At 40.7% G+C, this 15,386-nt stretch overlaps 1 protein-coding gene across 1 annotated transcript; it reads right to left on the bottom strand.

Moving 5' to 3' along the window:
* Nucleotides 1-1,402: 1,402 nt before the first annotated feature.
* On the bottom strand, nucleotides 1,403-4,452 carry MGP (matrix Gla protein). Its single transcript, XM_016197501.2, has 4 exons — nucleotides 4,376-4,452; nucleotides 2,922-2,954; nucleotides 2,031-2,106; nucleotides 1,403-1,544 (listed from the first exon to the last, which is right to left on the bottom strand). The coding sequence occupies exons 1-4, from the start codon at nucleotides 4,434-4,436 to the stop codon at nucleotides 1,403-1,405; spliced, it is 312 nt and encodes a 103-aa protein (XP_016052987.2). The 5' UTR covers nucleotides 4,437-4,452.
* Nucleotides 4,453-15,386: the final 10,934 nt, after the last annotated feature.

The raw sequence follows: 15,386 nt of genomic DNA, 5'->3' as shown, positions 1-15,386 counted from the left end.
GAATTGAATAATATCACTGTTCTTGTTTCTTTACATCAGTTCTCAAAGGGCTGCATACTGGCTTGAGTGGTGAGATGGGAGCTGGGTGGATTTAATCATCACTGATTTCATTAAGTGCTTGAGATTTGAGTAGAATTTTGAAGGAGTAGAAAGATACTCCACTGATGAGACTGAGGCAGTGGGCCCACCAGAAAGAATGCATGTAAAAGGTGGTGGTGTGTGTGTGTGTGTGGGGGGGGCATGAACAAGTTCTCAGGCAGAGAACAAGGTCGCAACTAGACTTGAGAAGTCCTGGCCTCTGTCCCTAACTAGCGAGCCGGGGGACTCTGGAGCCTCATTTCCTCCTCAGCAAATCAGGCCTAAAGGAGCTCTAGCATATTCTGGCTCCACGATTACACAATGGCACCATTTAAACAATCCCTGGTGAATATGAAACAGACTCATAGATACAGAGAACATTTTGAAGGTTGCCAGAGAGGAGGGAGTTGGGGGGACAGGTGAAAAAGGTGAAGGGGTTTAGATGTACAAATTGATAGTGACAGAATAGTCGTGGGGATGTAAAGCACAGCCTAGGGAATATATATTGTAGATTATCAATAATGTAATAACAACATGCGGTGTCAGATGGGTGCAAGATTTATCTGGGATGATCACTTTGTAAGTTATATAAATGCCTGATCATGGGGTTGCACACCTGAAACTATTATAATATGGCACATCAACTGTAATTTAAAAATAAAAAAATATTTAAAAATCTCTGGAGATTATGAAAGTAAACATATTTTCTTGGCTCAAGTAAGAGTAACAACTGGGGCATCTTAGGCAATGATAACTCAGGTGAAGGTGATGAGCCAAGATACAGAGTCAGAAACCCACAAAAGGCACTTAGGGGCCATTTGAAGGCAGAAAGCAGGAAAATGATATAATTAACCTTCTCTGATGTTCGCAAATCCTCGAGAATACCGGGTAGGAAGCCGTCGTGCACTGACCCCGTGGCAGAGAGCACCTGGGCGCGGGAGGGCCGAGCGGGGGCCTTCTAAGGCTGGTTCTTCCCGCGCGGTTACGCTTCTGATCAGCACTGGGACGTGGCGAACAGCATCTCCCGCGCCGGGCGGGGTGGGCCGTGGTTTACATGGCTCAGCCTTTTATTCGGAAGAAATCAGACTCACAGAATGAACGTCCGACCAGAACTTTATTATATCAACCATCGCACATCGTAACCCCTCTCGCACTCTCACTACACGGTGCTTTCAGTATTTATCGGCCTGGGAGCAGGGAGGCAGGGCGCAGCCAGACGAGGACGGTTAAGAAACAAGCGATCTGTATACATCTTAGGGTTCGGTGACGCTGCTGCGAGGAAACCCCAAACCAGGCGCCGGCGCTGGGAGGCGGGCTCTGCGGCTCACTTGCGCCCGCGGAGCTGCCGGGAGTAGCGGCTGTAGGCGGCGTTGTACCCGTACATCAGGGCGTAGCGCTCGCACAGCTTGTAGTCGTCGCAGGCCTCCCGGTTGAGCTCGTAGACGGGCTTGGTGCGCTCCCGGATCCTGGGGCGGGGGGGGGGTAGAAAGAAATGGAGAAATAAAAAAAGGAGAAAAGAATATCGGGAAATATTAGACAGAGATCCCATATCAAGGGAGATTTGACCCTGCCGGGCGCGGCGCAGCGGCTGAGCGTCCACCCAGGATCCAGGGATCCAGGCGACCCGGGTTCGATTCCCGGTCAGGGTACAGGCAGGGAGGAGAGTTGGGACGGGGGCATTTTTTTCTTGTAAAGGGAATATTTTTTTAAATGAAAACAGAATGTTTCTTTCTGTCCCTTTTTTTTATTCTCCCTTTCTCTTCTTTCTGAGTCTTTCACAAAACAGTCTTCTAGAAATGCAGTTGTTTTCTGCATGTTGTTTTAAAATTCTTTGATGTTCGGGTACAACGAGAAATAATATCTATTTTTTAAGGAACCTGTCTCTCACCCCGTTCTGATCTGGGATGCTACACTGGGAAAAATGACTTCCCCAATCAAGGTTTGTTACCCACCTCTCTTGAGCTTTAGCTCGCCATCTCTGCTGCGGGGATATAAAGGTATTTGCGTATCTCCTGTTAATGAAGGGACCTTAAAACAGAAACAAATAAACGCAGTTTTAGGGAAACAGTAGCTGAAAATATTTCCATGAGTATTCCCTAACACAAATATGTCTGAAAGCTCATTAATTCATGCATTTCATGTAACTAAAGATATGCAGCAATCAAAGGGGAAGATAAACATATTTCATACACTGCCTGATCTAAAGAAATTAATAACCCATAGATGTGTCTTTGAGACTGGTCACATTGGCCAACTTTTTTTTTTCCTTCCATTTTGCTCTTCCTATTTAAGTGTGTTTTAAAAATCCCTCTGAGGAGAAATTCTCTCTGCCCTGATGACTTGTGAAGCATGTCTTTAAATTACTAGTAAATGAACAGTTTAAACATGATAAAAAATAATGAACAAATTGAAAATGAGCGTGAAATGTTATTTGCTCTTATACTCAGTCTTTATAAGTCTAGAAATCCAATGGCATTCAAACAATGTTGACGTCTGTGGTCTCCCAGCTGACTTGGCCTCCAATTCTGTACTTTGCCATTTGTCATTACTCCTTGTTTTCCATCTCTGTGGTTGATGTGGTGCCAACATAAAATTTCCAAATGAGGTTTTGTGGCTCCTAAGTATGTTGAATGCAGTTTAAATGCAATATTATATTGCTTCAAGCCTCAAAAAATTGCTCATTTGGCAATTTTTATAGTCATTGGGTTTTAAATTTTACTTCAGTTTTCCAAAAGAGGCCCTTTCCCCTCCCTGTTATATGTATCACCATTTTGTCTGGTTAAGAGCAGGGAGAGGTTCTATAATACATGATATTTAAATAAGGAAGTCATATATTCACTTACTGATTTCGTAGGATTCCATGCTTTCATGAGATTCTAGAATTTAAAAAAAAGGTTCATTTTGTTATTTATTACACATTGCAATAGTCTAAACACAGTGAAGGCAGAAGGAGGAAGAGTAAAAAAGATGGGAAGCACATATTTAATAATATAGTTATTACAAATTTTAGGCATTTATGATTCATGAATTGTGTTTCTAGCTGTGTCCTTGCTGTGCATATGTCTACACTTTAGTTTCTCTGATGTTGAGGAAGTCAATGAACACAGTCTTGGCTAAAATTTCCCGAGGGCTCTGAGGTTCTCAGGCTAGTGAAACAAGACAATTTAAGTGCTGTTCACAAGTCTCCAGAAAGCCCTCTTCTCGGATTAATCTGGGATCTGTCTAAGAACAGGGCTGAGAAATGGACAGAAGGGGCTAGAAGACAGCTAGGTTTCTCCAGGCAGTCTGGGCTTTACTAAGAAGACAGGCTTCTAGGAGGTTCCCAAAGCCTCTTAAGAACCTGTGTTCCATTGGCAGCCACAGAAACCACTGGCTCCAGCTCACAGCTCACACTGGGCACAATTCCATTTCAGAGAAAGAACTGAGATGATGTCAAAGCAGAAATTATCTTCTTTCTACCACTCTCCTTCTTTCTACCTTCCCAGGAGGTAAATTTGGCCGTAAGAGTCTTATATGCAAGGGCAAGTGAGTTTCTTGGAAAGTTCAAAAAGAGGTAAAGAAACCAAACTCTGTGACAAAGAAACCTTATGAATGATTTCAAGAGTCAGAAGCAAGGAACACATGGTTGTTAATATGATTTAGGCTTAAGAACAGCTCGAATATCCAGATTACTGAAGCATGAGACTGAATAATCTAAATAATTTTGCTTCAGATTTCCTTTCATAAGCTTTGAACAGAGATATATTTAACAACATTCAGAAACCAGGCAAATTTTATCTTTTTTCAATTGAAGTGATGAAATCTATTTTTCTCTGAGATCCTTTAAATGTAAAACTTCATTTTTAAATTAATTCACCAAACACATGTAGTAAATTCATGAGAGTCTTCTGTCCCTAGAGAGGGCTATCCTTAACACGTCATGTGAAAACCGATGTTTTTAAAGGTAAGTGATTCGACCAATATCCTTAACCCATTGTCACCAAAGATAAACATTCTTAAGATGCAAACTCGGGGGCTGGGAATCTTCTTTCTGAAATAGTGAAGTTTCCTAGTATATCGTGAATTACCATACAAAGGACTTGCCTGATAAATTGCAAACAGGATTGAGTATTTAGCATATAAAAAAAGACCAGATGGAACACACGTGCGGCTTGGAATTCAGGGAATATTAATGGTACTTTAAGATTATAATAGAGAGAGGGACAAGAAGAGGAGGAGGGAGAGGAAACATTGAAGTTAACTGAAGTCAGACACAGACAAGAAACCCCAGAGAAATGGCAGGGGGAAGATTTCTCACCATAACACAAAGCTGCCACGGCCAAGGCCGCCAGAATGGACAGAAGCAGCAGGCTCCTCATGGTGTCTCCGTGGTCCTGTGGCTCAGTCTCACTGTCTTGTGCTGCAGCAGTGGGAAGAGGCTTCTACAGGCTGTTTGTACAAGGCTGTGGGGTTTTATAAGAACTGGAGCAGCTGAAAGGGGAGGAACCAGTGGGAGGGGGCCAGAGAAGGTGGGGACTGGTTGGCACTAAAGTAGCACTGGGATTTTTCCCAAATATTCATTCCTTCCAGATAGTATCTCCTCTGGGTGGGCAGTTTTCCCTCATTCCTGGATGTGACTGTGTCATGGCAGGAGGCTGCACTGGTACAGAAGTTGGGGCCGCCCTAGGTTTGGGGCCAGATCTGGGCATCGGTCCACAGAGAAGGGAGTTGCCACAAACACATGTTTGTCTTCCTAATTTCTTCTCTGATCTACCCTCCTGGCCCTGACTGTGGGCCTTTCAGGTTTGGTCCCCAAACAGAGCCATAGTGTTCTGCTTGTTCCCCTAATGGGTGGCTGAGAGGTTCTGGGAAGAAAGGACTTCACTTTTATGCTGATTTAATTTAGAGTTATGTTTCCAGTGAGGCTGAACTATCAATCTGGACCAAGTGAACATTTGCCTGGTGATACGCACCTTTTGCATTTTTCAAGTGCTCAGTATGGTACAGATGTTCAGTGATCCTGTGAGTGAGTTCTGTTCCCTCAGTTGACTCTGTTATAACTCGCTCATCCAGTTTTGTGACTTGAGTCTAAACCTGTGCCCTGGTGCTCTCTCGGGCTGGCTATCACTGATCTAGAGTGCAGCAAAGATAAGAGGGTACCCATCTCTCGTTTTCTGAAGGCATTGTCCTGATAATTAACAAATTCAATATGCCTTTAGTGAGTGCCAGGTGAGATGCAAGGTACTGTGCTAGGTGCTGGGCAGGGGTCGTGGGCGTGAAATCTACTGACAGACAAGACATGTCCCTAAAAAGGTAAGTAATAGCTACTTACTATTCACTTTGCTCTATCACTGTCATGTATCCTCAAACAGATTTTCACAAACACTCCTACTATACCTTTAGCACCAGAAGTGCTGTTTCTTTTCTTGTAAGAAGAGGATTGCATTTCGCTGTCTCTGGTTATGGTACAGAGTGAGATTTTTTTTCTTTCTTCTTGAACAATTAGTAAAACTCTTCTATCAGATGTGTCTCTGTTGCCTGGGTAGCCAAAAGTCTTCTTAGCCCACAAATAAACTTGAGTCACAGAGCTTAAGATTGTGAAAGAGCTAAAGCTGCAGGGCCTCTGACTCTTGGACTGAACAGCAAAAGGGCTGGGCTGGCGGTGGGTGGCTATACTTTTCAGTAATGATTTATCTCAAGGAGCAGTGATGAACAACTAGGTGGAGCCTCATCCTTCTTGTCTTATTGGGATGGACTTTCCCTGCCAGCCTCCATCCTATGAAAACTTTATAAACACTAAAGGATTCCCTGTTTTGTAATCTGAAGGATTAGTGAGTTTGGAGGGACCAACAAAATTCAGGTATTCCTTCCAGATAGTTTCATGTTAAGAGATGTATTCTTTGTGATAAAATCTCAAAAGGAAGACAACGTATGTTCATTATTAATATATTCAACCATCATGATTTCTACTCATAAGGCTGGTGGTTGTTCCTCTGTTAAAATCACAAACTTGCTTTCTATGTTAGTTTCCCTTCCCTTTTTCTAATATAAGTCATCCAAATCATATCGTCAATAAATAATTTGAAGTGCAAAAGCCAGTTCACTGCTTTGGATGGTTTCAGGGAAACAAGCTAACAATGGCTTGTTTGTATAGCATTTTATATGCATTCAGTCAGAAATCTCCAATTAACATGATATGAGACAAGTTTAGTTCCAATGTTACACCCCTAAAATGAGTAGGCTACTCACCTCCCCCAATCCCATCTCCGGAATGAAAGAGAATTCCCTTTTTTCCAGATACATACACATGCCTTGTAATGTACATTAACTCAGTCTATTCCAGCCAGATTGCAGATATCTCCTCCCAAGTTCAAATGGCAACTGGGCTCTGTCAGCTTCTAATATCACTGTTTGTTTATTTATTTATTTATTTATCAATCCTCACCTGAGGAGTGAGAATATTTTTTCCATTTTTAGAGAGAGTGGAAGGAAGGGGGGAGGGAGAGAGAGAGAGGAGAGAGCGAAGCATTGATGTGAGAGAAACACATGGATTGGTTGCCTACTGCATGTACCTCAACTGGGGGCAGGGATCGAGCCTGAAACCCAGGTATGTGCCCTTGACTGGGAATTGAACCTGTGACCCTCCGGTGAACAGGCCAATGCCCTAACCGCTGAGCAGTGTTAGCCAAGGCACAGTTTATTTTACACTCTCTGAATCCAAACTTGAAAATCTTATTATTCTCTTTCCAGTTTAAACTTCAACTTTATTTATAAGTCGTTTTTATATTGCTTCCTAAACTTTTAAACATTTCTCTTTATCATCTTGCTTTTGGTAAGGCTGACACTTTCTGTTGGAAGCTGTCTCTTACCAGTCACTCTTCTTTTCTTTCCACTGTTTTCCATCAGTTCCTTGTTTTTTCTATGCTAATTCCTATTTATATATGATTAATAAAAATTAAAAAAAATGTGAGAAGTCAGAGCACTTCTTTTTCTCTTCTTCCTTATTATTCCCCATCTCAAAAACAATTTTGTGAGTGCCAGCTCCAGTTATGCCTTTTAGTGAAGAGAGAAAAAAATGGAGGTAGAAAAAAGGTGGTGGGAAAGAAATGAGAATGGCCTTGAATATTTGGTTTGTTGGATGGGAGAGTTTTGGGTGGAGATCCAGTTGTAGAGAGAAAAACTTTGAGGTAGCTAGCTGTAGGATGTGAGACATATTAAAAGTGAGAAATGGGAAAAGACAAATAAGAGTTCTTTGGTTATAAACAGAATTTTCTTTTTTCTTTCTTTCTGATTTTCTGAGGTTGTTAAACAGTATTTGAGAATTGACAGAAAATATTGAAATTATTTTTAATTAATTTTGGCTGCTAGTTTGTATTTTATTTTTTAAAAATCATTTTGTAATTTTTCAATTACAGTTGACATACATTATTATATTAATTTCAGGTGTACACCCCAGTGATTAGACAGTACATAACTTACTAAATGATCATCCCCATAAATTTCACACCCATATGACACCATACATAGTTATTTGAATATTATTGACTATACTATTCCCGGTGCTGTATTTTATATGCCCATGACTATTCTGTAGCAACCAATTTATACTTCTTAATCCCTTCACCTTTTTCAGCCATCCTTCTAACACCACTTCCCATGTGGCAACCATCAAAATGTTCTCTGTGTCTACGAATCTGTTTCTGTTCTGCTTGTTCATTTATTTTGTGGTGTTTTTTTTTTTTAGAGTCAGTTGTTGATAGATATGTAGTTATTGCCATTTTATTGTTCATATTTTTGATCCTTTTTTTTCTTCTTCCTAAAGAAGGCCCTTTAACATTTCATGTAATACTGGTTTGATGCTGATTAACTCCTTTAGCTTTTTCTTGTCTGGGAAGCTCTTTATCTGCCCTTTTATTCTAAATGTTAGCCTTGCTGGGTAGAGTACTCTTGGTTGTAGGTCCTTGCTTTTCATCACTTTGAATATTTTTTTCCAATCCCTTCTGGCCTGCAAAGTTTCTGTTGAGAAATCAACTGACAGTCTTATGGGAGCTCCCTTGTAGGTAACTAACTGCTTTTCTCTTGCTGATTTTAACATTCTCTCTCTCTCTTTAATCTTTGGCATTTTAATTATGATTTGTCTTGGTGTGGGTCTCTTTGGGTTCATCCTGTTTGGGACTCTTTGTGCTTCCTGGACCTGTATGCCTGTTTCCTTCACCAAGTTAGGAAAGTTTTCTATCATTTTCAAATAGGTTTTCAATTTCTTACTCTCTCTCTTTTCCTTCCAGTACCTCTATGATGCAAATGTTGGTTCTCTTGAGGTTGTCTCAGAGGCTCCTTACACTGTCCTCATTTTTTGTATTCTTTTTGCTTTTTTGATTGGGTGTTTATTGCTTCCTTATATTCCAAATTGCTTTGATCCTTAGCTTCATCTACTCTACTGTTGATTCCCTGCAAATTATTCTTTATTTCAGTTAGAGTGTCCTTTATTTCTGAATTGTCCTTTTTCATGCTATTGAAGATCTCACTAAGTTCATTGAGTATCCTTATAACCAGTGTTTTGAACTCTGCATTTAGTAGATTGCTTGTCTCCATTTTGTTTGTTATTTTTCTGGAGTTTTGTTCTGTTCTTTCATTTTGGACATGTTCTTTTGTTTTCTCATTTTGGCAGCCTCCCTGTGTTTAAACTTCTATATCTCCTAGGCTTGGTAGAGTAGCCTAATGTAGTAGGAAGGTCTGTATTTTCTTAATTGAGATATCTTGTAAAGACTAGACCACATGAAGCTCCAACTTACATTTGAATTTCAAATAATTATAAAAGACATTTACATAGATATCTCCACCTAGCTAAAGAGGAGTATTCTTCAGTGGAGAGAATATCTGAAAACCCTCTCAGAAGTGATGACAAAGGTATGAGAGAGACAATAATATGATTGCCAAGTGTTTTTTGTTGTTGTTGTGAATCCTCACCTGAGGATATTTTTCCCATTGATCTTCAGAGGGAGTGGAAGGGAGGGGGAGAGAGAGAGGGAAGGAAACATTGATGTGAGAGAGACACATGGGTTGGTTGCTTCTAGAAGGCACCCTAACCAGGGCCAGGGATCAAATCTGCAACCCAGGTACATGCCTTTGACCAGGAATTGAACCCTTGACCCTTTGGTCTGTGGGCTGATGCTCTAACCACTGAGAAAAACACCCAGGGCCCAATTGCTTTTTTTGATTGTACAGAATCTCAGGCAAGATTGACAATGTGGTGCAACCCAGGCAACAGAAGTCACAGAATGCTGCAAGATCTCTTATTCCACCAGCCCTCAGTAGGAAACGAGAAGCATAACCACACCTTTCAAAGCCAGAAGTAGTCTCATGGTTTTAGTCCTTCCTTATCCACTCATTCAATAAAGTATTGAACATCTATTGTTTGTCAATTCTAAGCTGGAAATATAGTAGAGAAAATAAAGATATAGAACTTACTCTTATGAGTCAAGTGTGCTATTAGATCACAAACTTAATTAGTGGCTTCTCTGCCCAAAATGAGAGGCCACCATGGACATCCCTGCATCCCCTGTTTGGGTGGAGGGTTTGGGGGAGGTCTTCTGAGTCCCCCTGTGCTGGCAGCAGTGTTGGAGGTTCCCTGGTGGTTTGTAAGGCTGATCCACTGCCGTCTGTTACAGGAAACTAGTAGGAAGAAGGGCCACTACCAGCCACCTGCAGTTGTCACTTGGCTGGCAAGTTGGCCCTAACTCTTGAGTGTTAGTCATGGTGACAAGAGTAATATGTGGGGAATAAATAGACACCATGACCTCTAAAAATATGTATTTAAGCATCCAATTTGTCCTAGAGAAGGCCAAATGATATGCATTCTCATTGGGCTTACCTTTTTTATGGGCACTCAGGAACATCTTTGCAGAACATTGCAAAAAACAATGAGTACAAGCTCAGATAATTCTGACTTCAGGGAGAGAGTGGAAAAGAGGAAACATTGGCAGAGCTGCCAGTAATTATTGTGGGGGAGAAGCTTCTCAGAAAAGCATCTTTGCTGAAGGATATCCCATAGAGTTATCCCTTTTCTATAGTATTTCCATGACTAAAATGATGGCACAGTGATAAGAAAGTGAATGTATTTCCCCACCAATTCTACTTCTTCCTCTCTGCCATAGCTTATTCTTTCTCTAGTCTTTTTCAGGCTGTTAGGCATTTTGTTTCTTTGAGAAATTTTCCTAACTTCAGTCAGTTTTTTTTTTTTGTGTGTGTGTTTTTGTTTTTTTGTTTTTTGCTGTTCAATGATATTCATCTTAAAGAATGTTGGTTTTATGGAGTTAATATTATTATTTTACTGGCAGCAATAAGACTCTTACTCTTGCCAGTAAAGAAAAAAGGCAAAGGAGAGGAGAAGAGAAGAGTTAGGAAGCAGCTGCCCTGAAAATAAAAACAGAAATTACTTTCTAGGGCATCAAAAGACGACACATGAGAGACAGAAATTCAGCCAACTTCATGGGACAGGGCCGACCTCTTAGTTATGTTTTTTTAGGGAAGCCCCTTGAATGGAACATCTCATATTTCTTTATTGACATAGCTTCCCATGCACCCAACCCCTCAGTCCTTCTGTTAATTTGTCTTAGCTGAACTAAGTGAAAATAAATGCTTATCAAACTCAGGTCTGGGAAGAGCATCTAGGGAATCATGGCTAGAAAGTTCTGGGAAATGAATGATGGAGAAATCTGGATATTAAATAAACTGAGCTCTCAGTTGGGAACAGCTGTAATTTTTCTTTTCTTCCCATAGATAATTTATCTACCCTTTTTATTTCCATTAAAAACTTCAAATTTTAAATAAGATAGCAGATATCAAATGAAAATTATACAACTATCCAAATAATATTATCATATATCATGTGCTTACTATCCACCAGGTACCATGATAATCACTTTTTATTGATTGTGTTATTTACTTCTTATAATAATCCTACAAACTGAGTATAATTGCCCACATGCATATAAGAGAAAATTAAGCTCAAAGAAATTATATATTTTATCCAAACTTACACAACAACAAAAAAGCAAAATCAGGATTCAAACACAGGGTTGTTTGATTTCAAAGAATATAATTTTAACCATTAATACAATCATGCAATATTTCCTAAGTTTTTGACAGCTGCTCAAATAATTCTGTAATTATGTCTATAGAGATTCTTGAGTCCTTGGTTTCAGAGCTAAAGTTAAGTTATATAAAGATTATATGTATTTTAAATGATAAGTTCTTCAATATCCTTTAAAATAGGACAATAGGAATAAAAGATTATCCTATTGCCTCTTAAGCTCATTTGGTTAAATGACTTGAAAAATCAGAAAAAAGGATGATCTTAATATTGGAACCCAACTCCCCCTTTCTCTATCCAGAACTCTGCATACTAACTTTTCTGTCCAACCAAGCTCCAACTCAAATAAGTTGTTCCTAAAACCTTTAAGTTTACTTCAGGATTCACCAAGTCTCATCTCAGTCTATGACCACTCTTGTTTGCTGACTGTCACCTGGCACTAACCCTGGTTTGGTATAAAAATACAGGCTCCGCTGTGTCTACAAAGTCAATTTCTACAGTTACTTGGACCCCAAGCAAAACTGGAAATCTAGGCTCAATTTACAGCATGCTTCTTCAACTCAAAGTGAAATAGAGAACAGGTTCGGTTTCCTGTCCTGACTGGAGATGAAGTTAGGAAAGGCTGGCTATTTACTCATCAGACCCTGGATACTTTTTCTGGGTGAGGTGTGAAGTTAAACCCAACCCAGAACTGTTGGATGGATTAAGTAAGACAATAAATGTAGAGCTCCTAGATTAATGGCTGGCATGTAATGCTATGGAGTACACACAAAACAAATGTTATTTCAAAAAAGATTGGTTTACCTCTATTGGTTTAGTGTTACTTTCAATTTTCCCTAGTAGTGGAGGAATAATAGATTGCTGAGGATAATCTAAGCAAAAGAGAAAATGCAAAAAATGGGAATGATTGAACCAGCAAGATCTCATACAATGGGAGTCAATTTGAGAGCTGAAAGAACTCAATTTAGTTCTGACATTGCCAGGTGATGCCTGTGTGACTTTTGAACATATCACTTAATTCTCTTTTAAACATGAGTTTGAATAAACTTCTATAGTTTTGTGCTTTTAGATTATCTCATCCTTTAAACATAAACAAGATAAATTATTGTCTAATCCAGTGTTTAAAGGAACACTGTTCTTAATGCTCTTGTGCAAGTGATACTCTTAAGGGTAGGGCTGTTGACCAGTGTTTGGCTGTCCATCGCTGGCCCTGAAATCCACAAGCAAGACTCCATTCAAATCACTGCCTGCTGAGTAGGCCCTATCTGCTGTTATTTCCCAGGGTAGTCAGATAACTTAATTCAATTGAGTTGGATGTTGAAATGCTTTGAAATCATTCAGACAAAAAAGGCAATCTTTTTATCCAGGGTTTGGTCAGTGAGCGAAAAATCTTGTGGAAGAGATATGACACTGCAATTTCTCTCCTTGTTTCATCATCTAGTCATTGTAACCCCTGAAAACAGGAGGAAATTCAAGAAAAAAAGTTTAGAGAGGACAAAGAAAAAATTCAGGTTAATATTAGGGAGAGTATAGTGCAGAACAATCCTTTGCTGATCAAGCCACGAAGTAAGCAGACTGTGAAACAGATTATTTCCACATCTGATTTCTTCCTGGTAGGCCTGCAATGGAAAATGATACAGTGACATGTGGATTGGGATGACCTGTGGAAATTTAATTCAGCTCTGCTCTATGGCATTAAGGTAAACAGTCCTACCACCAGTGCTTATCTGAATCTTAGGGAGCCTCCTCCTGACTCTGATTCTTCCAATTTGTCATTCTCTGTGTTTCTTGTCTTTCTCATAATATTAGATTATTTCTTTTCTGCCACTATGGAATTTTGAAAAAGACTTTTATTTTGTTGATGGAATAGAAGGATTTTTAATTGGAGTTCTTTCTCTGGCTTTTGGTAGAAGATAAATGAGTGGGAGTAAGAATGGAGTCAAAAGGAAGGGGAAGATAAACGATGGGAACAAGATATAATGAAGTTTCTTGTTTTGTTTGGAGACAACAATAGAAAGACGGGTGAAATGGATATGGGCTGGGGTGTGGGGTTAGTAATGACACCATGAATGCTTGTTTGTTTTGCTCTTCCACCAGACTGTGAGGTCTTTAAATTTAGCTTCTGGATCATATTCATCTTAAAAACATACAATAGCGACCCATTGCTTGAATGAAGCCAATATCCCTCTTATCTGCACCCCCAATTTTCTGATGACATTACAGATAGTGGAAAAGAAGAAATCACATGGTGACTGGTAGGAGGCATGGAGATGAGAAAAGGGCTAGTCCCACATCTATGAGTAGCAGATGAAAATTGGGAGGGACATCTCAGCTGTGGAGGTCCTCCCGAAAGAGTGAGCATTCCCATATCCAGACAAGGTCCCCCAGACCAGGGTGTGAGTGTCAGGAAAAGAAGACCCCATAACTTTTGGTTGTGAAAACCGGCAGTGATTGTAGCTGAGGGAGATGGAGGACTACTGGAGTCCCAGGCAGTTTCTCTTAAAGGGCCCACATACAGATCTACTTGGACCCAGTCCCTCTGAGTTCTAGTGCTGAAACAGCAACTCAAAATGCACCAGGGACATATGGGGAGGAACTGAATTATTATCTGGCATCAGGGCAAGAGCTGGGGGATCAGCTTTCTTTCAGACAGAAGTGCTGGCAGAGGCCATTGTTCCTTTTCTGAGTCCTTCCCCTATAGAGCCTGCAAGTGGGCACTATATATGAGTTTCCATCAACCTGGCTATCACTATTTGCCTTTCCCTGGTGATTTCTTGAGACCCCGCCCCACCAACTTTTGGATCCACCCAAGCTGTTTCCAGTGGCTTTTCCACATGAATGGTCTGTCTTGGCTCATGCTTCAGACTTTCCTAAGATCTCTCAAACAAGCAGCATCTGGCCTTGGTGTGCCCTGTACCTCTCACTAATTGGTCCCAGGCTTAGCACTAGAGGCAGCCAGCCTTGGTTCACAGCTTGGTCTCTCATGGGCACCTCCAAGTTCAACACAAGCAGCAGCCATCTGCAGACCACTTTGTAGCTCATGCCGAGTGGCCCTGGGCAGAACACAGGTGACTGTTGACTTGGCTTGCACCTCCCGGGAAGCTTCAGAGCCAATGCTCCACGTGAATAGCTTCAGCCCACACCAAAGCACCACCCAACCACCTCCACAATTGACACAGTGGAAGGGAAGACTCAGAGGCCACTGGAGCCCCGCTGAAGTAAGTCCTGCTCTGTGGTGTGGGCCCCTGCACAATGATCCTCCATGGTGGTTGCAGCCAGTCCTTGCAGCTGATCAACCTGGGGGTAAATCCCTTCTGTTGATGTGCCAACAGCAATCAAGGGTCAAATAAAAGAGGAGGGTGTACAGAGCCCACACAAGGAGAGGTGGGGGCACATCTGGAGTGCCCAGCTCAGGTGAATGGGGAGGCTGTGCCACTGAACCCTGCAGGACACATACTATATTAGGCCCCTCTACCAAGCCTGGGAGACATAGCAGCTATATCTAATACACAGAAAAAAACACAAGGAGGTTGCCAAAATGAGGAGACAAAGAAACAGGTCCTAAATGAAAGTACAGAACAAAACTTAAGAAAAAGAACTAAACAAAATTAAGAAAAGCAATCTACTAGGTGCAGAGCTCAAAACACTGGTTCTAAGGATGCTTAATGAACTTAAGGGAAGAGTAGATGAACTTAGAACTTCAACAGCATAAAAAAGGACCTGGAAACCATAAAAAAGAACCAGTCAGATCTGAAGGATACACTAACTGAAATGAAGAATAATTATAGGGAATCAACAGTAGAATAAGTGAAGCTGAGAGTTGAAACAACGATTTGGAAGATGGAAAAAAAAAATATATATATATCACATACCACCCAATCAGAACAGCAAAAGAAAAAAAGAATCACCCCAAATGAAGATAGTTTAAGGAGCTTCTGGGACAACATCAAGCATGTCAATATTTGCATCATGCAGGTGTCTGAAGGAGAAGAGAGCGAGCAAGAAGTTGAAAATCTATTTGAAAAAATAATGACAGAGCCTGGCCGGTGTGGCTCAGTGGTTGAGCACTGACTTAGGTCATGTTTCGATTCCCAGTCAGGGCTCATGCCTGGGTTGTGGGCTGGATCCCCAGTAGTGGTCGTGCAGGATGCAGCTGATTGATGATGTTTCTCTCATTGATATTTCTAGCCCTCTATTCTTCTCCCTTTCTATGTCTCTAAAAATCAATACAAATATA

The sequence above is a fragment of the Miniopterus natalensis genome, chromosome 2 (genome assembly GCF_054644295.1).
Source record: "Miniopterus natalensis isolate mMinNat1 chromosome 2, mMinNat1.hap1, whole genome shotgun sequence".
Taxonomy (NCBI): domain Eukaryota; kingdom Metazoa; phylum Chordata; class Mammalia; order Chiroptera; family Miniopteridae; genus Miniopterus; species Miniopterus natalensis.
This window is presented reverse-complemented; position numbering and strand designations above follow the sequence as displayed.

Bases quoted from the DNA above. Each gene is read 5' to 3' on its own strand.
- MGP (XM_016197501.2), bottom strand. From the start codon at position 4,436: ATGAGGAGCCTGCTGCTTCTGTCCATTCTGGCGGCCTTGGCCGTGGCA. The intron at 2,955-4,375 runs GTGAGAAATCTT...TTTAAATTCTAG, and splicing joins CGTGGCAGCTTTGTGTTATG to AATCTCATGAAAGCATGGAA. The intron at 2,107-2,921 runs GTAAGTGAATAT...TTCTGTTTTAAG, and splicing joins CATGGAATCCTACGAAATCA to GTCCCTTCATTAACAGGAGA.